Source organism: Amblyomma mixtum, chromosome 3, assembly GCF_055824585.1.
Source record: "Amblyomma mixtum isolate Tamu chromosome 3, ASM5582458v1, whole genome shotgun sequence".
Taxonomy (NCBI): Eukaryota; Metazoa; Arthropoda; class Arachnida; order Ixodida; family Ixodidae; genus Amblyomma; species Amblyomma mixtum.
In genome coordinates this window covers 76,498,606-76,514,706 of record NC_143014.1, presented here as the reverse complement: position 1 = coordinate 76,514,706, position 16,101 = coordinate 76,498,606, and the positions used below count along the sequence as shown (strand labels likewise).

Sequence of the window (16,101 nt, the reverse complement as noted above, 5' to 3'; positions counted from 1 at the left end):
TGTAAAGGGCTCAAAAGCTTAACTATTTTGCTAATTTTTTTTTTTTCCCCACCAAAATGGGTCGTATCAAACAGTACTCCCGTGCTTGCAAAAACACACAAAACACGAATGAGGCCAATTATCGAAAGAGAAAAATGTGCTAAATGGTTTGTTTGGTTGTGTTCAGCACATGAAAATATGGTACGTAGGTGCTCCATTGTCCAGTGGGACGTGAGTCCCATTGTCCTGCAAATGGTTAAAGAACTACAGGCATCTATTTTTGCTTGTGTGTTTTCTTATTTCAAGTAATCCGTTAAACATTAATATGCGTGTAGCACCCTATGAGATTCACCTGCGACCCCTAAATAATTTATAATTGAATGTCTTCTTGATGCTGTTTCAGTTTTGATTTCCTCAGGTGAATGATGGCTGTGACGTGTAGTTGGTCTTTAGGTCACGTGAGGCACGATAAAAATGGCAATATATGTCATCATTGTCATTCCAGCTTTTGAAGCAGGCTAGTTTTAGTGTTGTAGTGAATTGAAACTATGTATCAGCGTTTGTACTGTAGTTTTTTTTCATGCTGCACGTGACCTAAAGGCCAACTACACGTTGCAGCCATTGTTCAGTTAATAAAACCAGAACGGCATAAGAGGAGAAATTAAATTATAAAATATTTAGCGGTCGCAGGCGAATACAAGTGGTGAGCCATGTATTCTAATGTCTAGCGCATCATTTGAAAGAAGTAAACGCACACCTAAAAATAGGTGTCTATTGTCCTTTAAAAACATGAAGAGACCTTTTAAATATCTTCAGCTTGTCAGTGGTTCAGCTTAGCAAAAATGCATAAAACAGCATTGTTCGAGAGTACACGCGCACTATCAACAAATTAATAATATGAAAGGCATGAATAAAGAGGTATTTGCAAGAAAGTATTTATTAAGCATTCTGAATAGTAGTTTAAGAAATCTTGCATAACAGTACTTGCAGTCAGCCTGTATAAACCAGTGCACCAATTTCAGTGTTAATTTTTCATGAATCTTGTGAACTGAAAAAATGATCATATCTTAAAACCTATTAGCCTAACGTCAACACGTCACATACACATAAATGTAACGTACTTTGTACCATGAAAAGAAATACACTATGCATTAAGCTTGCATAATGTAGGCCTGCACTTTATTTGCAATACTGTAATTGATACTTGTTAATATTTTTTGTTTGTTGAAGGACTTTTTAGATGTGAAGATTTAGAGGGTTATGCTTCCTCTCCTTGGTTGCAGTGTCATGGGTCTTCTAACCACTTTTAGATCTTTGCTCAAGAGAACAGCATGTGCAACTTACATGTGCACAGTTACATGTGCACAGTTACATGTGCACAGTTACATGTGCACAGTTTCACGTGCACAGTTTCATGTGCACAGTTTCATGTGCACAGTTTCATGTGCACAATTACATGTGCACACTGACATGTGCACACTGATGTGCTTGCTGACATGTGTACACTGTTTATTAGGCCTGCAGCTAATACATGGACTGCCCCAGCTGGCTACAAAATATCAAAGGACTTCTCAGAAGGAGGAGGCTACATTAGAAAGGCTTCCAACTTAATGGTAATAATTTCAACAGCGCATGCTTCACAAGGACACAAGACAAGGAAACACACACACGAGCACTGAGTTTCCTCGTCTTGTGTCCTTGTGTAACATGCGCTGTTGAAATTATTATGAATGACCAACTAGCCCGTGAGCTCACCCTGTTCAACTTAATGGTTAGGATATGGGTGTGACTTCGGTGGTGTGGGCCTGCACCGAGAATGGCGGGGCGTGCAGCAAGCTATCCCACTTGTACCGCTCCTCAGGGTGAAGACATTGCCTGCCCATGGGATGGCAAGAGCACATGATAGGGCCCCTTCTCACGCCACTGCTCAGAGCTAGAAGACCTTTTCGCAGGCTCCTTGGGATCTCCTGTATCTGTCTTGGTGATGTTTCTTGCACTTTGCCCACGAGGAGGCCAATGCCTTATCTGCCATTTGCCTAGCCAGGCAATGTTGCCTGTGCATGGTCAGGATGTGCATGGTGGATGGCTGCCTAGAGATGCAGGGTTCAAGGCTGCCTACGTGGTATTGCTGGAAGCAAACAGCCATGCAAAACTTAGAAATGGCTTTATGGGACTGCACTACATCAGATACTTAGTGAATGCTGTGGTGGTGGTGGTGATAAACATTTTATTCAGTAAAGAGCTTTGTGCTCCGAAACCAGTAAGAGCCCTTAGTCAAGGGCTCCTATGGCCTTCTTTGTTGTCTGTGCTCGGTGAACTAGCTGTCTTTGGTCCTCTAAGCTTGAGCTGGACAGCACAGCCTACCACTGCTCAGGTTGAAGGTTTGAGATTTTCAGGGTGGCCTGCATGCTTTGGCCAGCCCAGCTAGTGTAATACAATGTGAGGTGTATGTGCTGTAAGAGGTTGAGGTGTTGGTCTGTGTTTATCTGTAGCTCCCTCCAGGCTACAGCTTCCAGTGTCAGTGTCTTGTGTGATGGGGGCAGATTCACCGATTTAGCTTGTGCTGGCTAAGGATCCCTCTATATTGTTATGAGACCAGCTCCAGGGCCACTGAGTCTTCTTTTGGTGCCCAGTTGGCAAGACCTTGGGCTATGCTGTGCGTGTACTGATTACCGTTTAGAGACTCTTGGCCTGGTGTCCTGACGAGTACAGTTTTAGGAAGTTGCTTTTCACAATGTTCAGATACGGTGTGTGTTTGCTCAAGAGCTACACTGTGCTTATTACTTAGGAGCAACAATGAAAATGACTGCAACGAAGGGACAAGCATGGCAATGGCTAGTAACTGAGAAATTTTGTTATTTTTGACGTGAAAATGTATAGTGGGAGCTGCACCAAATGCATATGTAGCGTGCATGCAAGTGCAATGAGGCATATGGCAAAGAAGTTTTAAAAATTGTGTAAGACTCTGCCATACCCTGGTTAATAATAACTGTTACATTCCCCATTTTCAAGTCTCAAGTCCTGTGGAAAACACCAAGGATGGTACTTTGCCTTCAGCTTAATGAGCCATCATTGCTGACTGGCCACAAGCTTGGGAAGTTAATGTTTCTTTGAACTTAACAAAGCACCACTACAGCATAACTGCTGCCGTGTCATTCCTGTACTGCAAATCTTAAGCAAACATACCAAGCCTCCATTGCACACACACGACTCGCTGTGGTACTCTGGTGTTTCCTGATGTTAACAGAACACGTCAGCATGCTGGTGTTTCCTGATGTTAACAGAACACGTCAGCATGCTGTGTTGTATAATCTGGCACCACTTGCTCTCTGGTGGTGCTTTGTAACTAAGCATAGTTTTTCGCATTGGTATTGTTGCAAGCCATGCAGCAAGTGTTCATATTTGAGTTGTAGACAGGATAGCAGTTGCTTATACAGGGTGGTTCACCTACAACCTTACACCGTTTTTCAATATAGGCTTTTTGAGTTAGAAGGACGCTTTTTTCAGCATAGCATTGTCAGCGGTGTAGGACATCAGAATACAGCTAAGACGTGCGAACTAGCAGACTGGTGCAGGCTTAATAGTTAACTTTTTAATTAGCTGGTTCAGGCTGAATAGCTAACTTCTTACGAGGGTCGTTCAATAAAGATTCCCCTGACTCACTTCCTTTGGACGGAGAGCAACTATAAACTTTGCAGATTTATTAGTCCTTCTCTACATAGGTGCCACCCAGGGACACACACTTATCCCATTTTTTTATGCAGCTGTAAACACCTCGCTTGTAGAAGTCAACAGGTAGCTCCAAAAACCATGTTGTGACTTCAGAAATCAGAGTCTCATCATCTGGAAAGTGCTTGCCCTTCAAATATGACTTCATTGTTAGAAAGAGCTGGCTGTCCGATGGTGCGAGGTCTGGTGAATAAGGGGGATGCGGCAGAATTTCAAAGCCGTAGCAGCGTGCTTCCATCTGGGCAACATGAGAGTTGTGAACTGAGGCACTGTCTTGCAGAAGGCGGACACCTTTGGTGAGCATGCCACGTCTCTTGCTTTTGATGGCCTCCCGCAATTTTTGCCGCAGTGAAGCATAGTATGCCCCAGTAATCGTGGCACCTTTCGCTAGCAAATCCACCAAGACTACTCCGTGCTGGTCCCAAAAGACTGTGAGCATGACCTTGCCCGCCTAGGGCTGGGCACGAGCCTTCTTTGGAGGCGGTGAGTCCAAGTGCTTCGATTGCACCGACTAGACTTTAGTCTCCGGATCATAGTAATGGACTCAGCTTTCATACTGTGCAATCAGTCTGTTGAAAAAGTTCTCCTGGTTTCCATGGCACATGGTCAAAAGAGCCTGGGAGCATTCAGCTCGTTCCTGCTTTCGGAAAGGTGTGAGCAGCCAGGGAACCCAGCGAGCGGTTACCTTACGCATGTGAAGATGGTTCTGAATGATTTTTTCCACGGACTCCACACTAATCTTGATATTTTGGGCTGGGTCTCGAACGGTTACGCGGCGATTTTCTAAAATGGCGGCCTCCCATGGCTGGATGGTGTGTTCATCGATAGCGGAGTGAGGTCGCCCTGCAATCGGAGCCATTTCCACCAAAGTCCAACCACATTTTAATGGACAATGCCAGTTCATTACTACATCATATGATGGGGAATCCTCCCCATAAACCTGTTTTGTCTCATCGAGCGTCTCCCTTGGAGTGCGGCCTTTCAAGTACAGGAACTTGATAACTGCTCTGTATTCCACTGCATCCATTATCACACCTCACACCACTTCAGCACCTGTGAAAGGAAGACCGTTATTCGTTGAGAGTTGCACATTGGCGCGTGACCTATAGGGACTTAAGTCATTACACATGTGCAGTTTAAGCATCCTGCAATTAGTAGAAGTGAGTCAGGGGAAATCTTTATTGAACGCCCCTCGTAACTATTGCTATTAGGCTCCTTAGTCATTGAGAGGTGTGTAGCCCACTGTAAGTAATATACTGATCAGTTTATAGAATTTCAAAAATGCGGTTACCCTCGTCACTGTGGCCCAACAAATTTTGGCTATTTTGACAAGGTACGTGCACTGAAGAAGTTGCTTTGCCTGCAAGCTTCTCAAAAGAGCATGTTTTTGGGTGCAATGTAGTCGAAATTTGTTGGGCCACAGACTCCAGGGTAACTGTGTTTTCCGAAATTCTAATAACTGACATGGATATTATTTATGGTGGGCTGCAAGTCTCTCAATAATTAAGGAGCTTAGTAGTACTAATAGTTAGAGTTAACTATTCAGCCTGCACCAGCCTGCTAGTTAGCACGTCTTAGCTGTATTCTGATGCACTACACTGCTGACAATACTATGCCAAAAAAAGCCTATTTTTAATAATTGTTTAAAATCTTAGGTGAAACACCCTGTATATACATGTTCCAGAAGATGTGTATGCTGTGCATTGAACTGAAAGAACTGTTACTGTAAATTGACAGTGGGATTAGGAGTTCAATTTCAGGCTCGTGTGTCATTTCCTGTCTTTATTTTATGTGTGTTCTTTTTCATCATGGCTTGCTGTGCCCAGTGGGTACCATAAACTCCACAGAAGGTCTCTCATGCAGCTGTCATTTTTAAAGAATTAGGGCAGAAAAGTACTTGTACGAGATCAAAAATAACTGGCAGTGAAAGTTCATTGCTGATAGAAGTACACGGTCAGTCACACTTAGCGTGAACACGGCTCCGTGTGGCACCGCATTTCGCGCAAGGAACCATCATGTGAATGTGAGCTAAAAAACTTGATATGTCTGGGCAATCATAGTTTATTTTTATTTTTATTTATTTATAGATTTGGATTGGTAGCATTCACTTCAGCTGTAGACTGAGTTTGATGGCATGGTGTTTTTTCTTTGTTTTCAGATCACTGTAGGTGTTTTTGGCCGGGATGAAGCTGTCATTGATAAGCCATTGACTCCAAAGGAAATTAAGAGCATCATCTATGCTCAATGCAAGGACCATGTGTACCATGCAGTGCTGCTTCAAGAGGTTATTGTCTATGTTGGTCGTCTTATCTCCACCACTCCAAAGCTTTTTGAGGGAATCCTCAAGATCAGAACTGGGCAAGTGTATCTTTGTTTCTTAATTTTTGGTAGCAATAATATGTCAGATGTCAGCCTTACTGCCGCTAAAAAAATTCCAAATCAATTCGTAACTTCCAAACTTGTTTTGTGGAACAAATGTTATAGCTGTCTCTTGAATTCTATTTCCTTGAAGAGCATGTATTGTGACATTCGAGCCAAAGTGTATTAGTATGTTCTGTATATGCTGGAGTGTTGGTAAAATAAGCTTTTCTGTTTGCTTTATAGGTCTGTACTTCACGCAATGAACCTATACCTCAAGTTCACCCAGCCTTCTCCACCGGTATGCTACTAATTAATTTTGTGTATACTCCGTTTCATACATAGCAGGCAGCACTGCCAAAGCTAGAGTGCCTGTTCGCGCAGGTGATGTCCGCAACCGTAAAGTAGTTTGCTGTGCAACCACACTGAGCATAGGCATATTTCGTTGCAGCAGATCTCAAGCACCGTGAATGGCAACCTCCTGCACTTCCTTTTACCTCATGCCCCGTTTTCGTCCTGCAACTCATCAACACTCCGAGAATTAATGATACTCGGCTGGTAGGGGGAATTGCTCTTACTCTCTCTGCGCCTAAAAAGTAGTCCACACTCGATGAAAATTATAGCCACAAGGCCCAGACACCGAGTGCCTAACAGGTTTGACCACGATTTTCAGTGCTACCACTTCGTTTTATACCGCTCCTTGTTTTTGTCCGAACACTCACCGAGGCTACACGAAGAGGACATTATACGTGGCGGAGTAATATGGCTTTGCGGACGCACTATTTCTGCAGCGTTGCTGCTATGTATGAAACAGAGTATAGGATGCATTAAGTACTGCCCAGGAATATGCCTCCCATTTCTTTTCTCATATATATGTGTGTATATATTTCAGACCTTGGAAAGTCTTTCACCAAGTGAGCTGAGGAAAGTTGTTTTTAATGTCTTTACGCTTCGAGACAGCACCGATGTCAAGTAAGCATAAGCTCCCTGCTTTCTTTTTGGTTTTTGGCCACCTGTAATTGTTGCTTGTGCATGTACAATGCTTCCTAGCCCTGACGTGCTCCAAAGTATAGAAAAAGCATTTGAGAAATGAAACCTTGGGAATGTTGTGACATGCTGTGTACAGTAGCTATCAGTGATTGCACCATCTTAATTTTAATTAGGGACTGCTTATTAGCAGTATTTATCTTTTGCCTTAAACTGTCAACAAGAAAGTTTTCAAGCACTGTGGAAAATGTTAGCATCTGTTTTCACCTAAGTACTAGCAGTATTTCCCCAGTCCTGCCCACTTTTTTTTTTCCAGTGAAGCTGAGGCCCCTAAATTTCTGCAACAAAAAATTTTGAACTTTGCGCACCGAGAACGAAGAATCCGTGAAATTCCCGGAAGAGATTGAATAATGTGTCAGAATGCATCTCCTGTTATATTAGGAACCAAAGTATGAATGCAGTGCAAATTCCCCCCCCCCCCCCCACCCCTTTTCGAGTTTATCTTAGCTTCGCCACCAGGCTTGAGAGTTGCCAGGAGAAGCCAGCCTTTTTTTACCTTTGGGCAAAGCGCGCGGCGTGCAAGTGCAGACTAGAAGGCGGCTGTGGATATGAAAAGAAGGTGGTCCTGGCCATTCAAAAGAGACAAGGAACTGAAAAAGTTGAGTGGAGTAGTGAAAGCAAACAAAGGCAAACATGTACTGAGTGGTGACAACGCCCCAAAACAGTGGCTGCTTCTGCGTGGGAGGCTATGTGCATTAAAAGTTTCGGAGATTCGGCTTCACTCGATTGTGGCATGCACATCTGAAGCATTGCCTCTTAAATAATGTTGTGGCCACTGCTTCCATATTCTAGTGTGCCGTCTGCACTTTTTTTTTTTGGGGGGGGGGGGGGGGGGGGTCCTTGGGTATAATTGACCTGAACAGCTTGAGATTGCATATAATTGTAATATTTCTTTTCAAATTCTCCCAAGTTCTCAAACTCCCCCGTGCATTATATTCGTGCAGATTAGGTAAATTAATCATTTTTCACTCATACTGTCGCTCCTACCGATATCTGTAGCAGCAGAGCAGCGTCAAGAAAGAGAATGTGGCTGCTAACACACAATTTCGCAAAAAATGCTTAAATCCATGATTTTTCACAGAATCACAGGAAGCTAGGCACTTAGCTATAGCTATAACTCCATGAGTTCCATTCTGCAGTGCCGCTACTGGCGCTTTGCTGTTTTTGCTCACACGCCACAAATTAGATTTAATATTTGCACCAATATTCAATTCGTATTCAATTTGGTTTGGCTCATTCATTGTTTGGTTCATATTTGATTTGATTGTTAGCTACACTATCTGTATTAAATTCGGTAGCAAAGCTGCCCTATTTATATTCATTGGTTCTGAAAAGTAGTATTCGTACTCCCCTATAATTTTTTTATGTCCTCCCCCGACCCTCAGCCCCTCAAATCCAACAGAATAGTAGTATTAAAACCCAGAAATAAAGCGTGTTTAATGTACTATGTGTAGATGCCTTTTTTTTTTGTCAAAAGCTTATAGTTTGCCATGTTTTTTTTTTCTCGCTGTTCAGCAGCAGTGCTGAAATTTTCACTTACTGCACTTTGTTTTTCTTTTTTGTGTGTGTGTGTGAACCAGACTGTCTCAGCACTGTACAAGACAAATAGAAGGTGCACTGTGCCGAGTACCCAAGGACTTCTTTGACAGAGTGTGGGATGTCATGACAAGGACCCCAGGTGGCATTGTTGTTGCAGGGCACCACCTACCACAGGTGAGCCTGTCCTTGAAGCTCACCCATATTTGTAGTGGTATTCTCCAAGAACACATCATAAATGCACCCTACACCTGAAACATCGTTAACTTGACTATAACTTGCCTCTTTGTAGAATTCTTGTGGGACGCCATTCTTTGGGCAGTGTATTAGAACTATCAGTAAATGAAAAATTTGCATTGAGACAGTTTTGGAAGCCTGTCAAAAGAGTATCACCACCAGCATTGCTAGGATGACAGGCAATTTTCTAAAGGAACCTATGGTCTTCCTCAAGCTTTGGCAACAGAGCTGTGTGATTAGTCTGAAGTCCCCGTAACTGAGGACCTACTGCACTAACAAACTTTGTGGTGGTGTGGTGTGCACTAAATGTTTTCTTTTGAAGCTGAGTGTAATCACTCTACCGAGAATTAGCCTGTGAACCTATTATTATTTATTTGCGAATTTTTATTTGTGTGTTAATTTTTCAGCAACCTACTCTCAGTGAATTGACCATATATGACCTAAATTTTGCTCTTCAAGTGGAAATGCTACTGAGCCACATATCCCTGCCCGAATACCGGCACGTTATGATTGAGGTAATGTGCTTCTTGATATCAGCTGTGTGTGCAAAATGTAAGCTGACTGTCTTATTTGTGCTTTTGTTTCAGCTCCTCATGGTGATTGATGTAATTTTGAAAAGGAACCCAGAGTTTTCATTCAGTGAAAAAGTTGACTTGGATGTGGTATGTGTTTCTTCATATGCAAGTGAAATCTATATCTATTCTGTGCACTCATTGTGCCCTTTGTCCAGAAAAGCTTTTTAGCAATATATGGGCAGTTGTTAGGAACAACTTTTTTTTTTTCTTTTTTGGGGTTTTGCCAATGCAGCAGACTCTGTTATTTAAGGAAAGTAAATGAGACCTTGTAAACATGTACCATGTGCTGTTGAGACCAGATATACCGGACACACAGATTATCCTCTTGAAAATCCTGCATAGAAGTACAATGAAAGCTCGTTAACTCAGATCTCATTAATTCAAATTTTTGGATAATTCCAACTCTATGACTTGCTTCGTCCATGCTCCATTGGAGTTCGTGTAAACTCTAGCCCGTTAATTCAAACATGAATGAGTGGTGCCACTGATAATTTGAACTACACGCCACCGCTGGGTGGCCTGGCACACGTTGAATCAGTCAATGCTCCCGCAAGCTTGCATCACCTCTTTGGAGATGTAAAGAGGGTAAAATTGGCATGTGAGGGGGGAGGTGGGAGGCCGGATTAATGGGAACAGAAGGGGGGAAGGGGGGTCCTATCAACGTTAGCAGCGGCATGGTGACTGCAACTATTCATCACCTCAGATTTGTACCCGGCTGTTGCTTGTAAATACCAGTCTCAAAGGCTTCAGTAGCTTGCTGTGTTTGCTTTTTTTGGGCAGTGATTGTTGTGACTAGTGGTGAAATATATGAACTCAAGCTCTTTGCAGTGTCTCCAGCACTCCGATTCTGAAACCATGCAGTCATGCACGAAACCGCAACATGCGCAAAATGAACAAATTGGAGCTTTCATGGATGTTTGCTGCCGCCTTTTTTTCCGGTGCCCTTGGCGTCACATTCCATACAATTCGTTGCAGCCACAGCGGTCAACCTAAGCAGTTTGCCACGGAGTAGTTTTTCAGATAGAAATGTCTGTTTACAATAATTATCGAGCCAAAATGCTTCAAGAGAAGATTGACACCTTACGTGAAGTCAATAGCAGGATGTCGTCAGAAAGCACGCTCATTGGTTTGGCTGATGCGTTTTCATTTCTTGTTATATTGAGGCAAAGCATTTTAGAGTGACATGCATTTATTTCCGGCTATGAAACACTTTTTTTAGTTTTACACACATAGTCGTTCATCGACTATCATCCTCTCCAGTCTGCCGCTCCAGTCACACGGCGCCACCACTGCTGAGCCTCTTCTCAGATGGCGCGTATTGGTTTGGCAGTTTGCAACTCAGTGTCCGAAGGCTGGAAAATCGGGCAACGTATGTGTGGCCATCCTGGAGACTCACTTTTCAACCTAAATGGGTCACGCAATGTCTGCGATTCATGTAAGCGTTAATTTTTGAGTCGCGAAGGTTTAGCTATTGTTTTAGTAGAAAAGTGGCAATCACACGATGGTCGCACACTGCTCGATTTTCCAGCCTTGCCATCAAGTTCACAGGCAGTTGCACGCCCTTCGCGCCTCTGGTGTGGCCCTCTGCTGCGCAAGTTGGGACATGCTGAGCGCTGCCCGCCTTAGTTTTGAGGGTGAAAAGGAGGCCTTCCAATAAGTTCGGGCTTTAGAACAGAACCCAGCAAACCAAAAACCTCTCAGAGACGTCTGGCTAGATGCCTCTGAAAGGTTTTTGGTTTGCTGGGAAGGTTTTGGTCATTGCCCTCCAGAAAAAAAAAAAAAAAAACTAAAGGTGGTTACTGAATATTTTGTAACAAGAAAATAGGGTAATCTGACTACCCAACTGCTTCTCGATTGCAGTGTACAGCAAATTCTGTTCACTTTCATTAGTTTGAACAGTTCGAACTTCAGTTAATTCGGACTGTGTTGGTGTCCCAATGGAATTTGAATTAACGAGCTAAGGCGTCTACTATACCAAACTCCAGTTTCGCCGGTCGTTCGATATATCGAACAGTGCACCAGGCCCATGCAAGTGGCATTTCTTCTAACTGCGCTGCAGCGATCACTTTTCGTGTGCGGAGACACTGCGTGATCTCGGGCACATGGTGACAATGCTAGTGCTATGAAACCACTTGACGAGGTAAACGTGGGGTGTACTTGAAGGTCGCCTTTGGTCTCTTGTACCTTTTTTATGCCACATCGCAGTCATGCGGTGAAGCCAATCTAACTGAAGCCTAGTGGCGGCCCTCACCTAGTGTACTTCGCTGCTGAAGGAGGTGCGGAAACTATCTGTTCTTTTAGTGAGAGATTATTCTATTTATAGTGTACTGGTAACAGGATTAGCCATCTTATGATATTACAATGGCTAGTAACAAAGCAGCGTCTGCTGCACCTTCGATGCGAAGCAGGTTTAGCCTAGCCATGCTTAGCGAGTGATGCACTGTCAGCGTGCTGGCAGGCGGCATGTCGCTGCAGGAAGCGCTTCACTATCGTGGGTGCAATGTATTCTTGCTTCTAGGTAGCAGATAAGCTTATAAATTGCCATTTTTTATATATCGAATTATAGATAGATTCCCTTTGAGTTCACTATATCCGGGTTGAGCAGTATCAGAATGCCCAAAATATCAGGTTGTGTAAGCATATAGGCACATTTTTGTAAACCAAGAATAAGACTCGCAAAAATATCTTCACAAGGGTGCATTTATTAAGTCCTCCGAAGGAGAGTGTTTTCATCCTTCATAGCGACTTCAGTTACCAGTTGCTGTGGATTTTAGCCATTTTTACGTCAGTTGCTCTCTTGTTGAAGTAATGTTTAAAGTCAGTAACGTTTGTGATAATACATAACATAAAGTGTAACAAATTCACAACAACACATTAGCACAATGTTTCCTTTTAATGTTAAACTAATGTTTATGGTGTAACATATAACATTATTTATTGGTTTTAAACATTGAAATAACATTCCAATGTAACATAATGCAACTTACGTGACCATTTTATAACATTGTTTTAATGTTCGGTGCTACCTGGAACAGCTTAGAAACAGTAGGGTAGTAGTTTTTTCTTGGCAGATTGTAAAGGCTCACTCTATGAATGTGAGTATATTCATGAAGTCAATTAAGGTGAAAAGCTTCTGTTAAAGCTCAGTGTTAATTCTCTAACTGTTTTGAATGCTGGTATTAAACTAGTTGTGTAGTGGTACCACATATATTGGCAACTTTTGCATATGTCACAGGCCCTAAGGCATCTAGTTTGAAACAAACTGTCACTGTCGACCCCTTTGTAGCAGTAGAGGTACAGGCAATTCAGAGGAATACCGTATGGAGTCACAGAGCGGTACAGTCTTCTGTTGCGTTCTCCTTCCTGATTGGACCAACAATAGCTGTAGTTTCCACAGTAACTTTGTTCCCGTGGTCTAATGTGAGTAGTAGTCAAGTTATTGGAATCAAGAGTGTGTGTAGTGTAGCAAAACAAGTCTTGAACATACTTCCAAGCAGCTTCTTTACAGCTGTAAGTAATTTCACTGGCATTTTCTAGCTCATGGATACAGTTAAAAAAATATAGGATTGTGCAGGATTGTGCTCATGCACTAATAAGTTCACAAAATTTTTGTGGCATGTTTGCTATGCAAGCAGTTGGAACTAATCATTATATTTTCTTGTGTCCAGTTGATTGAAGATGCTTGTAAGATATTCAAGAGCGAGCAGCACCCTCAGGACTCTGACATGAAGAATATGACATCCTTCTATGACTCTCCATCATCTGTGACTTCATGCTACCTCTCGCGTGGTATTATGACACGCCTTCTGACTTCTGGCTTGGAAAACCTAAGCACAGAGGAGTGCTGTATATCTTAATGGGCCTCGCACAACAGCCAAAAGGCTTTTATTTCTTATATAGTCATTCTCAGGGCAGCCTGGCTCTGTTACCCAATCTAGTCCACAATGCAGCTTGGTGTGTTGAACTTGTTGATGTAGTGGTCAAATATGCTGTTAAAATATACTGCTCTCCCTGCTTTCATGTGTTTGTTTTTCTTGTGGCTGATTTTTTGTGCAGAAGTGGCAGTATATGCCAGGGGCTTATGCTTTGCATTGTTCAATCAACTTATAGTACGAGGGTGGTCCCAAAAAGAAAGATCTCTAATTGGTTTAGAATAAAAAGAAATACTTGTTCTCTTTAACTGATATATCATTTTAAAGCTTGAACATACCTCTATTTTTCTACATAACCTCCATTTCGGTCTATGAATTTTTGTCGGCGTTGTGGCAGTTTTTGAATGCTCATGTCATACCAGCTCACCGCTGTGTCGCTGGGAAAGCGTTTGACCTCATCTTTTACTTCGTCACTGTCACTGAAGCGCCTTCCAACCAAATGTTCTTTCAACTTAGGAAACAAGTCGTAGTCACTTGGTGCAAAGTCTGGACTATGAGATCATTGTGTGGTGGTGTCCTATTCAAACTGTTTTAGGAGAACGACGTTTTGATGGGCGACATGGGGGCAAACTTTGGCATGGATAAGGCTTACACCCTAGCTCAACATTCCTCTTTTCCTGTTATGAATCGCCCGTCTGAGTTGTCCCTGCCGGCTTTTATTGTGGTCCCAAGAGCCGTGCAGTTGACCAATGATACCCGCCTTTTGGTTCCAAAACAAAGTTGCCATGGGAGAGAGAGGGATAAAATGTTTATTGAACAAGCAGGGAATGTCTCGAGTCAGTTACCATGACTTTGCCGTGAGTCTGCATTTGTTCAAATTTTCGCGGCTTAGGCGAAGAGGATTGCCATTTCTCACATGACTGCTGTTTGATCTCAGGTGTGAAATGAAACAGCCAGGTTTTGTCATCCGTAATAGAATTCTAAAAGTTGTCCTTTTCGTCTACATAGTGCTGAAGAAATTAATTGGAAGAGTCAATGCTTTGCTGTTGGTGGTCTGCAGTAGGCATGCGCTGGACCCATTTTGTGGACATCTTCCGATATTGCAGCTTTTCAGTCAAAATTCTGTAAATGGTACTTCGAGAAACCTCAGCAAGCAAAATGTGGAAATTGTCAAGACTGATCCTCCAATCTTGACGCATGATTTGTTCAACCTTCGCGACTATCTTATCGGAAATTGACAGTCTCCCGCTTCTTTCTTCGTCATGAGTTTCTGTGCGACGAGCTGTGAACTCGCTGCACCACTTGCGGATATTTTTGACATTCATGCACGAATGTGCTTACACTTTCGTCAGTTGGAAATTAACATCCATAGATTGAACACCTTCTGCGTTCAAAAGTGAATAACTGCACGAACTTCATGCTTGGCAGTAGTGGCAAGCGGGAGCTCCATTACAAACGGCTGCCGGGCCAACACTGAGCATCCCAGCGGGCTACGCGATGGCTTGTTTGGGAATGGGGGAAGCAGCAAACATGTATGTGGCCAACAGCCATGTGAACAGTTTACTTGCAGCCATAGTGCTTTGGAGACCTTACTTTTGGAAAACCTGTCATATGTTGTTGGCCCATTGGTGACCTTATGAATCTCCATTGCTGGGAAGGCTACCTGGGCCTTGTAGTGGCAAGAAGCTCGAGTGCTGTACAAAGGCAAATTTTACTTCAATAATTTGCTTTCAAGAAAATGAGATGGGCTCCTGTATAGAGGTCTAGCTGTTTGTTCAGGCTGGCAGCATGTTCTCTTGAAATATCTCTTCACCTGCGTGATTTCCCTTCACAGCATATACTTTTTACTGGTGCTTTCTTTTAGTGTTCCAAGCTCTAAACTACACAGTCCACAGTATTTCCTAGCTAGACCACTGACTCTCATTACCATTTAAAAGTAGCATTTTTTTGTTGGTTTATTCTACGAGGCAAATCAGTCTTTGCCGCTATTTTTTTTAAACCAAGTTACGGCTGTAAATGGGAATTTAGCATATCCATTCCCAGCTATGGACCTTTCTTGGACTGGCCTGGCCTTATCTGCCGCTAGCGCCACAGCACGGCGCTGCTGTCAGTTGTTGAAGATGGTGACTGTGCTTCACATGTCCACGGCGTACGTGCGAGGAAGTGGGATTATTTTTCTATGGAGCAAGGGATGAACTCAGAGAAATGCAGCCCACGCATGGGGAAAGGTGTCTCGCAAGGTGTAGCCATTAATTCCGACAGTTATTGTTCCACATTGTCATGTCTGCTAGCTGCCATCAGGCAAAAACGCCGAGGGATTTTCATTGTGGACAACGCAATTATCCTCCACGACAATGCGAGGCCACGTGTGGCAATCAGAACCGGCGACAAGCTGTGGTAATTTCAGTGGGAGAGTCTGGACCACCCGCCATACAGTCTGGACCTTGCCTCGAGTGATTTCCACGTTTTCAGTCCGCTGGAGAAGTTCCTGGGAGGGTAGCGATTCACGTGCAACTAAGAAGCAAAGACAGAAGTCCGACAATGGTTCCATAGTCAGCCGGATGAGTTCTACCACAGGGGAATTTCAAATTTAGTGCTGCAATGGGACAAAAGCCTGGAGCAATGTGGGGACTGTGTGGAAAAATAGTGTAAGGTACGTAGAGTGGTACATATAGTATTTGTAATTACCTATATGTACAGTCTTTGTCAAAAGTAACCAGGCTGCACATTTTGCTTCTCAGTCGTATATTAAAGCTATTATGCCAGCT

At 43.1% G+C, this 16,101-nt stretch overlaps 1 protein-coding gene across 2 annotated transcripts in view; it reads left to right on the top strand.

The window, feature by feature from the left end:
* The window catches only part of LOC149350664 (putative phosphorylase b kinase regulatory subunit beta), a 62,323-nt gene extending 48,847 nt beyond the window's left edge, over positions 1 to 13,476 (top strand). For both annotated transcript variants that reach the window (XM_089579755.1, XM_089579754.1), the window contains 7 exons: positions 5,867 to 6,066; positions 6,313 to 6,367; positions 6,959 to 7,038; positions 8,694 to 8,826; positions 9,294 to 9,401; positions 9,474 to 9,548; positions 13,130 to 13,476. In XM_089579755.1, coding sequence (XP_089435881.1) covers positions 5,867 to 6,066; positions 6,313 to 6,367; positions 6,959 to 7,038; positions 8,694 to 8,826; positions 9,294 to 9,401; positions 9,474 to 9,548; positions 13,130 to 13,318 — 840 coding nt within the window. In that variant the 3' untranslated portion in view covers positions 13,319 to 13,476. The remainder of the gene's footprint in view (positions 1 to 5,866; positions 6,067 to 6,312; positions 6,368 to 6,958; positions 7,039 to 8,693; positions 8,827 to 9,293; positions 9,402 to 9,473; positions 9,549 to 13,129) is intronic.
* Positions 13,477 to 16,101: the final 2,625 nt, after the last annotated feature.